The sequence below is a fragment of the Mastigoproctus giganteus genome, chromosome 9 (genome assembly GCF_048544385.1).
Source record: "Mastigoproctus giganteus isolate SK-2022 chromosome 9, ASM4854438v1, whole genome shotgun sequence".
Taxonomy (NCBI): Eukaryota; Metazoa; Arthropoda; class Arachnida; order Uropygi; family Thelyphonidae; genus Mastigoproctus; species Mastigoproctus giganteus.
This window is the reverse complement of record NC_143583.1, coordinates 41,137,665-41,148,829: the sequence shown is the minus strand read 5'-3', so window position 1 is coordinate 41,148,829 and position 11,165 is coordinate 41,137,665. Positions and strand designations below refer to the sequence as shown.

The window sequence follows — 11,165 nt, the reverse complement described above, 5'->3', positions numbered from 1 at the left end:
GATCAGCAGGGATAATTCTCTGCTGATCTTGAACTCTTCCCCATGGATTCTTGTTACATAGCACAATGCTGATCTGGCCCACCCTTCGGCCTGGTTAGGTTTTCTACTGAATTCCTCTGAAATTGTTGATGCTGGGCCAACTTTTCGTCAACGTGAGATTTTGAGGTCGTTTATACTCTGTTGATCTAATTTCTTCTCTGGAAAGGATTTGGTGCAGACCACGTTAGTTACTCACTGTATCCGTCATTCGATCTAGGGGCTTACATCTGGTGAGTATGGACCCTATAATGCGACGTAATTCAAATTAGGATTATCCGTAGTTGATTACATTAACCCGTATTTGTGTTGGAAAATTGAGTGTGTTCTCTGGTCGATTTGCCTGTTTTGCCGGACGAAAAAACTCCAGTATATGGGCGGGGGGGGGGAACCTTGCTATTTACGCTGAGACCGACTAACTTAGCCACGGAGTGAAAAAAGCCCTTGAGTATGGCCAGGGTCCTGAGCAGGATATCGTCATCCTTCTCGTAACGCGGGAATTTTTTTTTGTTTGGTGCAGCGTAACCCTCAGGCTTCCTTGCACCATATGGCTCATAATAATAATAATAATAATAAAATAGTAATAACTCCTGCTCGTCAGGAGGCCTCTGAGGACTCCTCTTGTGGGATTTACTGTCCTCACTATAACGACCCCCCCCCCGATATTTTGCTGCAGTTTTACTCATTCAATGTTTGTGTAGTTGATTGAATACTCTTATTGCTGATTCCCTGTCCCTATTGGAATGTCATGCTTGCTGCTGGATTTACCTATCGGCAACTTTGTTCTGTTCTTAACTGCACACTTATATTCTTTCTCTTTACCGTACTTGTGCTCATTTGTAAGCATTCTGTTCTTATACATGGACCTCTGTCTGCGCGTGTAACACAGTGGTATCGTCACCTTCTTCCCCACACCGGGTGGAAAAGGTCCGTGTTCGAATCCTGTCGATGACGCGAAGAACTTTAAAGGGCTTTTTTACTCCGTGGCTAAGTTAGTCGGTCTCAGCGTAGATAGCAAGGTCCCCCCCCACCAGATACTGGAGTTTTTTCGTCCAGCAAAACAGGCAAATCGACCAGAGAACACACTCAATTTTCCAACACAAATACGGATTAATGTAATCAACTACGGATAACCCTAATTTGAATTACGTCGCATTATAGGGCAAAATCCTCAAGTTGCGTAGTGAATTAACAAGCCTACAAGTTACGCTTGTAGGCTTGTTAATTCACAAGCCTAAAAGCCAGTACGCAGGTGTAGCACCTAAAGCCTTAGGTGCTACACCTGCGTACTGGCCTGGCACTCACTGGGATTTGCATCTGCTGGCAAGGCCGGAAGACATCTCAGCACATCACCATTTGAGCACATCACAAGGTGATGTGCTCAAATGATAGTTACCTCTATCGGTAGAATATCATGGACATGCTCTGATGTAATGGTGCGTCAGAATATTGTATGTATTGGTTTTCTGGAAGGGGGATAAACACGCTTTCTCGAACGATAAAGCGTGCGTTTCTCGACCAAGGTATACTAACTTACCCACAGTTTTAAAAGTGTCATGAAAGTTTATCCTGCTTACAAGAAGTATTTCTTTATTTCGGCGGTGATACGTATCTGAACTTAAACTAGCTAGCCATCCACACCATATATACGAATTAGGATCACAGATGCGAAACAATAAATTAAGGCAATCACTTTTTTATTTTTGATTATGGTATTAAGATTATTGTTTATTTATTTATCTTTAATCAACAAAAGTAGCTAAAATTGTCGCGGTATAAATTGTTGCATTGTGTTTATTTTGAATTATGTTTTCTTCTCATCTGTTTTTAACAATCGTTGTAGCGCCACGTGTGTTCAATATGGGCAATAATAATTTTGGTTAATTGTGCTTGTGTTTTAAACATGGCTCCACATGTTACTGTCAAGGTTCATCCTGTCGTATTGTTTAGTATTATTGATTCTTACGAAAGAAGAAATGATGATACTGGTCGTGTTGTTGGGACTCTTTTAGGTAGGTGTCTGTCTCATAAATAAACTATTACTGTGTTTGTTCATACTGTTTTTTTGTAAACATTGCTTTTGTTTTTTGATTTCTGACCAGTACGGTATGTTTACTATCATGGATATTAAATCATCAGTATTGTAGTAGTAGTGGCATGTGATGCAAGAAAGCAAATGTATGAGCTTATGCAGCATCAGCCAAAAAAAAAAAAAAAAAAAAATCACACCATTCCCTCCAAATGCCTGTTCAGTTCCTCCTTAAATTTATTCAACCTATCAACTTCCACAACGACAGATGGAAGTTTGTTCCAGCAATTAACCACCTGCTGGCTAAAGGCAAATTTCCGCACATCTAATCTACTTCTATCTTTTCTTAATTTGAATTTATGCCCCCTTAGGTTCGTAATCTGAACAAGTGGAAGGATCCCATCAGAATTCAGCGTGCTCAACCCATTCAAGGCCTTATACACCTCAATCAGATTACCATGCAGGTGCCTAGTCTCCAGCCACTGCAATTTGCAGAACTTAAGCCTCTCTTGGTAAGAGGATCCCTTCATTCCCCTCACCAATCTTGTTGCCCTTCTCTGTACACGCTCAAGTAAATCTACATCCTTCCTAAAATGAGGCCTCCGGACCTGTATGCAGTACTCAAGGCGTGGCCTGACCATTGCCTTATACAGAGGGATAATCACCTCCTTTTCCCTGCTAGCAAAATTCCTATATATCATTGACAAAACCCCATGACCTGCCCTGGCAGCCTGTCTGCATTGCTCAGAAAACTTCATATCTGCCTGCACAATTACTCCCAGGTCTTTTTCATTTTCTACCACCTTAAGTGTAGTACCACACAGTTGGTACGTTTCTCTGGTACGTTACTTCTACCCATATGCAGTACTTTGCATTTGTCAAGGTTAAACATCAGTTGCCACTTCTTAGCCCATCTGCCCAAATTATCTAGATCCTATTGCAGTAGCACACTGCCATTACTGTCATTAACAACCCTGCCAACCTTTGTATCATCTGCAAACTTCGACACTAAGCCTGATATACCTTTATCAATATCATTGATAAATATACAAAGCAACAGTGGACCGAACCCTGTGGAACTCCACTAATAACATTAGTCCAAGAAGAGCAGCACCCATTGATTACTACCCTCTGTCTTCTCCCACTTAACCATCCTTTTATCCATTGTAGCAACTTACCCTTAATACCATTCTGCTCCAATTTGTACAATAGTCTTCCATGCGCAACAGTGTCAAAAGCTTTCCTGAAATCCAAATATATGATATCAAAATTATTTTTTGCATCCAGTTCCTTTGTAACCACATCATAATATCCTATCAAATTTGTCAGGCAAGACTTTCCCTTAACAAACCCATGCTGTGTCTGAATTATTGCTACAGTCTTGTCTAGATGATCCTGCAATGCATCTTGAACCAGCAACTCCATTATTTTACCTGGAACGGAAGTTAAACTAACTGGTCTGTAATTACCCGTGTCACGCTTCGATCCCCCTTTGTGAATTGGGGATACATTTGCACATCTCCAGTCCGTGGGAACCTCCCCTGAGTCCAAGGATGCTCTCATAATTATGGTAACGGTTTGCTTAGTTGCTTTGCCGCCTCCTTTAATATAACTGGATAGATCCCATCCACCCCAGGGGCTTTTCTTATGTTTATGTATTTAAATACATATTTGTCGAATATGTATTTAAATATCACAATTTACAATATACTTCTTAGTCGGATACGTATAATCATTTTGATTTCATCCAAGACTACAAAGGTTGGAAGGGTAGTTAATCACGGTATGCTGCAGCAACACGATATATACGAATTAGTTAGGCTGATGGGCTGAGAAGTGGCAACTAAGTTTAATATTGACAATTGCAAGGTGCTTTATATAAGTAGCAGTAATTTCAGATGAATGTACCAACTGTGTAGTACCACACTCACGGTAATGGAGAATGAAAAAGATCTGGGGATGATTGTTCAGCCAGATACTAAGTTCTCTGAGAAGTGTAGACAGGCCTCCAAGTCAGCCCATGGGGTTTTGATATGCAGGAATTTTGCCAGCAGGGATACGATGATGATCCCATTGTACATGGCAATGGGTAGAGCACATCTTGAGTACCGCATACAAGTTCGGAAGCCTCATTTTAGGAAGGATGTGGATCTGCTGGAATGGGTACCGAGAAGGGCAACAAGATTGGTGTGGGAAGCAAAAAGGGGACAATCCTACCAGGAATGGCTTTCAGTTTTGCGAATTACAAATCTAAAGACTAGGAACCTGTTGTGAGCAGATCTGATTGAAGAGTTTAAGTCCTTCAATGGATTGAGTAAACTCAATGTTGATTTATTCCTTCATTTTGCTCAGCCTGTGCACTCGAGGGGGTCCAGATTGGATGTGTGGAAATTTGAATTCAGCCAGAGGGCGATTGATGTTTTTTTTTTTTTTTTTTTCTGTTTGTTTTTTTGTTTTTTAGGAGCATTAGCAACTAAGGCCATATTGCTCCGGTAATATGTGGTGGTCATTCCCTGACCTTTCTGCATCCTCCGTATTTGGTGGTGGGCGATTGATTATTGCAGCAAACTCACATTTGGTGTTGTAGAAGTGTTAGTAGTTTTGAATAAATTCAAGGAAGAACTAGATAAACTGTTATAGGGGATGGACATGTGAAATAGGAAGTGTTGCTTTTTATTTTTTGCTGATGCTGTAACTTTGCTTTCTTGCTTCTTTTATCACTACTACTATTCCTACTGACTCACAAGCCAGGGTATCCCCATCCGTGATGTTCAGTTTCCCATGGCAAAGCAAAATTATGTGGCTGAAAATCGCTGTCACTTAATGTCGGACGCAATCCACTTGTTCATAGGTGAAATTATTATTACTGTGTGCATCGCATACATTAATGATACTAATATTCGGTAATCCTCCAGTATAGCATCATGGTCATGGTTACCTTGCAAGTCACCATCAGCTCCAACCTGGAACACTTGTCACCAAACCTGTAATTCTGACAGAGCATATGCAGCACTCGCTGAATTTAAAATAACGAAAAATAAGATCTTTCAGTAATTTTTTATATGTGTTTAATCTGTTTTCAGAAAGAATTTGGTATTGTCTACATTTTCAGTAATTGTATACTTTTAACACATTTAACGCATCGCGGCCAGATCGCAAGTTACTATCATCTCTGACTTGACTGAGCATGCATGATGCACACTATATCTGCTGGTCTATATGCTGGGAATTGTCACGGAGCATGTGCAATGCTTACTATATCTGCCAGTCTATATACTGAGAGTGAACTATGTACTCTCAGTAATATATTTGTTTTCTCTCTTATCTGTATTCTGGGAAAATAGCTATTTCAGCACGTTTTCAGAAAGAATAAAAAACAATTTCCTGACCATATAAGAATTTGATTATAAAAATAATAAAAGTAGGTAATTATAAAAACAATCTGGTGCAACGGCCACTTCCTGGATGTTGCACCAGGGCCATCCAAATGCTTCTCCTCCTTAACTAATGCTTTTTTTTTTTTTTTTTGTTCTTCCTCAGGAAGCTCAGGCGATTCCTGATGGAGAGCAGCCAGCCAGAATACTGAGGACAACCTGGCTTATCTCCCAGTGGTGGTGGTGTGCGGAGTCTCACTAGGGGCTCTGCAGCCAAGAAGCCAAATCGGAACTCAACACAAAACTACACATACAACACACGACACTTTTCTAGCTTTTACAGAGGTTCTGTATTCATCCCAAGGGTACAGGATACACCTTAGCATCTTATCCAAACACTATACCACCATGCCACAATGTACAGAACTGACTATACCGAATTTCCTCAGTATATCAGGTGGATTTTGAAGGTTGTCTTCAGTGTGTGTTATCTCTTCAGTGCAAGAGATTACACACACTAACAAGTGTCTCTTTGTATTTAAATTTAACGGGTATACCGCTCCATTCTATATTCTAGATTATAAGTACTTTTTCCCGCAGAAAGACCTTATTACAGAAAAATAAGTGTCGCCCACAGAAAGACAAGGACCTTATGATTGAAAGGCAAGTGTCTTACACGTTAATTGGTAACACTGCAATGTGCCATATATACAAATAATTACAAAATATAGTCATTATTTTTAGGTGATACAAAATGTCATTGTTATAATTAATTAAAAATTAATAATAATTACCTATTTCCATTATTGTTTTTATAATTAACTACTTTTATTATTTTTATAATCAAATTCTTATATAGTCAGGAAATTGTTTTTTTATGCGTTAAATGTGTTCAAAGTATCCATGATGCTTTAAATGCGCTAAAAGTATACAATTACTGATAATGTAGAAAATTACCAAATTCTTTCCGAAAGATTAAAAGTATCTAAAAAAAATTACCGAAAGACCTTATTTTTCATTATTTTTAATTCAGCGAGCGCTGTGCATGCTCCATCAGAATTACAGGTTTGGTGACTGACAAGTTGGAACTGTTCCATCAGAATACGATTGATGACAGGTTGAAACTTATGGTGACTTGCGAGGTAACCGTGACCAAGACACTATACCGAAGGATTACCTAATATTCTTCATTAAACATAGTGACAGCATTCCTTCTATAGAAGCTACTGAGAGCCGACTCCCATAGTAATTCCATTTCAGGTTTTCTTAATAGATTGGAATATTGTATGTAATTTTTTAATAAAAAATGAAATCTTTAAAAATTTAAAGAAATTATTTAAAATTTATTAAATATTTAAATTTTTTTATTTAAAAATAAAAAATAAAATATTTAATGTAAACCTACTTTTAAGGAAACAAAAAATATTAATTCTTCCAGAAAAAAATAAATAAATAGTTGCAGGCATAAAATATAAAGATGAAACTGTTAGACACATCTATCATCCAGTTTTTTAAATACATGAAATTTTAAATATGCAAATGCACATATATATTTGCTTGTTATGTGTATAAATTGCTTAATTTTTTTTTCAAAAATATTTTTTAAAATAAAAAAAAAGTAAACTCCATTTTATGGGTACACCTCTGTACTTCAGCGAGAAAGAGAGGAAGGCAGTGATGAACAGGTGAAGGCACCTCCGAATCACAGCTTTTTTCCTCTTCCCCCTCGCTGACATGTTACAGGTGGATGTCACATGGCATCACAATGTTGGAGCTGAAATGAAGAAAAAGAAACGGCAGTAGGGAACAAAAAATAGGTAAATTATAAATGTAAAATTTTAAAAACAAGTAGCAAAAATTATCACCAGACTCAACTACTGATACTTCTTGCCCATACATTACTAGATAATTTCGAGTGCATTAACAACGAGAATTGCTCATGCATGTCTACAAAAATGCAAAAAAAAGCTTCTTTTTTTTTTTTTTCTCTCCAGATCCCTGCTTCTGTGGGGGTGGCTGTCTCCAGCCCCTCACTACTATCAAGAGAATCTTACACTAACAACTAATACAATAACTGTAAAAGCAATCAAATAATCAAAAAACTACTTGAATACTGAATAAACTCACCCCAGAGAAAAATATCCGAGAACAGCATGCTGGTGATGACTAAACCTCTAATTACAATAGCACAATAATGATTAAACAACACAACATTAAATAACACAATAACCGATAGCAAAATAACGATTAAACAACATGACGAAACAAAGCTAATGATAATTTCTTATTTACCACTAAAATCAGAAGCGTATTTGCAGTCAGAAAAGAAAATTATGCATTCACAGTAATCAGCCAATCACAGAACTCGACTGGGCAATCACTCCATTCTTCGGCCACGCCCACAGCACAGTGACAAGGTGTACCCATAAAATGGAGTATAGCCAAAAAAAAATATAATTACGAGTAAGAGTGCACTGTCATACATACTGGCTCCGCCTGCTTAATGGGCAGAGCCATGGCACTATACGTGTTGCTGAACCTGCTTCTTGATTGGGTCATGCACTAGAGACTACAGCTTCGCTTGGTCACTGCATTCTATGATGGCCAATAATGCACTAGGCTATAGTTATGGCGTTATTTAGTTAAAAGTTAGTTAGCTTAGCTCCATCACTGGGTTCTATTAGGTTGTAGCTATGACGTTAGGTACTTAAAAGTTATATAAATACATATACACACACAACAGGAATTCACGCAAATGATTTTCATTATTTCATTAAAAAACACACAACCATATGCAAAAAAATGACAAAACGGACAAAAAAAACTGAACTGAATACAGAACTACAGAAAAAAATACAAAATACAGAAATGCATAAACAAAAAATACAAAACTATGTACAAAAAAAATTTACAAAACTGACAGAAAAAGAAAATATAAAAATCATATGTATGTACAATACATAAAATTACATAAAATACATATTATACATACAATACATATTAAAAGTTTACAAAAAAACGAATGGGACTAGTGTTGCATGTATGGCTGCCAGCCATCTAGAAAAAAATTCATACATATATAAACATGTAAAAATATATATTGAGATAAAAAAATACATATAAAAAATACAAAAGGAGATACAAACATATTGCACAGTGATGGGTTAACCCATTAACATGGATATCATTGTGCAGTATGCAAAGCATATTACTGTATCTACCATGGAAGGTAGTGCCGAAGCTCTCCTTCTGCATGAAATAATCCAGATTGCTGGCAGTCATGCCATCATTAGTTCCGTTCATTTTTTGAAAACTAATTTGACTCTTTTCCAATAATTTTCTATATTATTGGTGTGGTAGCTGGTGACAGGATTTCTGAAGTTGCAACTGTGATTTATGGTCTCATGAACCTAATTTATATTAGGTATATTTGGGATTCATGAATATGCCACCCATTCATTGAAAACTATAATGCAGCCAGTAGCAACTATTTTTTTCAATTATAGGCAGCAGTTTCAGAATCTCTCCTGTCGACCATGCAGACAAATCTCATTTTTCGATTCGCATCATAAGTTCCAAAACCCATCACTTTATTTTTGGAAATCTTCCTCTATCGTATTCTGCTTTTTTGCATAAGAAATTCATCAACCTGCACCACTTCACCGGGACTTCTGAGCTGAATTGGCTCAGTCAGTAGCTTCTGCAAGCATACATCTCAGAAGTACTGGTAGTAATTGACAGTTGTATATTTAGTTACTGAGGCAAAATCTGCCACAGCCATTACAGCTACTTCTGCACAACAAAAATATAACAGCATCAGAAATTTGGTGGCCGAAATCTTGCACCCTTCCACAGGGCCTGAGACTTGTAGGCCACACATCGCCAGCTAATTTTGTCTTCACTTGGATCATACTGCAATTTTCATTGCAACCTCTGCATTTTTTCCCAGCAGAAATTAACTTCCTTTCTTGTAAATACTTGATAATACAAAAAAAAACAAAACAAACCATATAACATACACATTATTATCCTCGACAGTTTCAATTACTGCGAAAATATCCATAGCACAAAAAAAGTAATGCCAGGCTACATACAAAGATAGAAATTAAGATTTCAATATTCATACATATCGTACACATGAATTGTTATCCTCTACAATCTCCATTAATCTGAAAATACTCTTGGTAACAAACACAAGAAAAAAACACAAATAAAAACTATGAAACAGCACGAAGCAAGAAACAGCACATATAGCACTGTGGTTCTGCCCACTAAGTAGGTGGAGCCAGTATACATGATACTGCACTTTTACCTAATTATGTGTGTGTGTGTGTGTGTGTGTGTGTGTGTGTGTGTGTGTGTGTGTGTGTGCACATGCATATACACTATTATTTACTTAAATTTAAAATTTTTTAAAAAATTTATTTCAAATTTGGTTGGCTGCAGCAAAATTTGAGTGCTGCTATCTTTATCCTGAGTGAATATCAAAAGTACATGCTCTATGAAAATCTTTCAGGTTTGCATAGTGCCTGAAAAATTATTGCATGAAGACAAACTATTCATTGTGAATTAAAATATTTTTTTATCACTGTTTTGCCAAGCTTTGCCAAGAGACCAGAATTCAAACTAGTTTATGCATGAACATTTATATACTGTACGAGGGGGTATCAAAAAGTTCGTACCCCTACCTAGAAATAATAGCCCTAGAAAGATGAAACTTCACATGAACTTTAATCCTTTTCTATGTACTCGCCATGTATAGTAACCCATTTTCCCTGTCTGTAGATCAGTTGTTTAATGCCTTGATCATAAAAGTCTGCATTTTTTGCTTGAAACCAAGATTTCACTTCATTGATGATTTCTTGAGATGAATCAAAGTGGCATACACACAATGGTTACTTCATTTCTCAAAACAAGAATTCGGATGGTGCTAGGTCAGGAGAATAGGGTGTGTCTGCAGTAGTTTGAAGCTGCACTTGGCAACAAAGTTGGTGGTGGCAATGGCCATGTGAGCCGGTGCATTGTCTGACAGAAGACGGACACCATTAGTTAACATTCCACACTTTTTTGCCTTCAAAGTATCGTGTAACTTTTTCAAAAGATTTCTGTAATATTCTCTGGTAGTTTGTGAATAACCCCTTTTTTAGGCCTAAATGGTTGTCAAATGAACTAATGAGACTTGTGGCAGAGAAGAAAAATGCATGGGATGCATATAAATTATCAGGCAACACAGAAGGATATGGTGGAAATAAGCTAGTCTGTAATCAAGTCAAAAGGAGGTTAGGCAAGCGAAGGCAGATTACGAGAAACCTTTGACAAAGGATGCTAAGAAAAACAGCAAGGACTTCTTTATTTATTATATAAACTCTAAAAGGAAGGGGATGAATTAGATTGGTCCAATTGATATTGTTGGTTCGATTAGTGATGATTCTGCTCAGACGACTAACAAACTGAATGAATATTTTGCATTCTACATTCATACATGAGGAGTTATTAAGGGAGGAAAATGCCAGAGGTTTATCAAACTGTAACAGGGTGCTTAATGGTTAGTTGAAATCGTTGAAATTGTTGAAGTTAAACATAAGAAAGGCTCCTGGGGTGGATGGGATCTATCCAGTTATATTAAAGGAGGTGACAAAGGAACTAAGCAAACCCTTAACCATAAGTATGAGGGTATCCTTGGATTCAGGGGGAGTCCCCACGGACTGGAGATGTGTAAATGTATC

General features: G+C 37.3%; 1 protein-coding gene across 1 annotated transcript in view; it reads left to right on the top strand.

Moving 5' to 3' along the window:
* The first annotated feature begins 1,895 nt into the window (after nucleotides 1-1,895).
* The window catches only part of LOC150080165 (eukaryotic translation initiation factor 3 subunit F-like), a 46,381-nt gene continuing 37,111 nt past the window's right edge, over nucleotides 1,896-11,165 (top strand). The window contains exon 1 of the mRNA XM_090381079.1: nucleotides 1,896-2,048. Coding sequence (XP_090237205.1) covers nucleotides 1,940-2,048 — 109 coding nt within the window. The 5' untranslated portion in view covers nucleotides 1,896-1,939. The remainder of the gene's footprint in view (nucleotides 2,049-11,165) is intronic.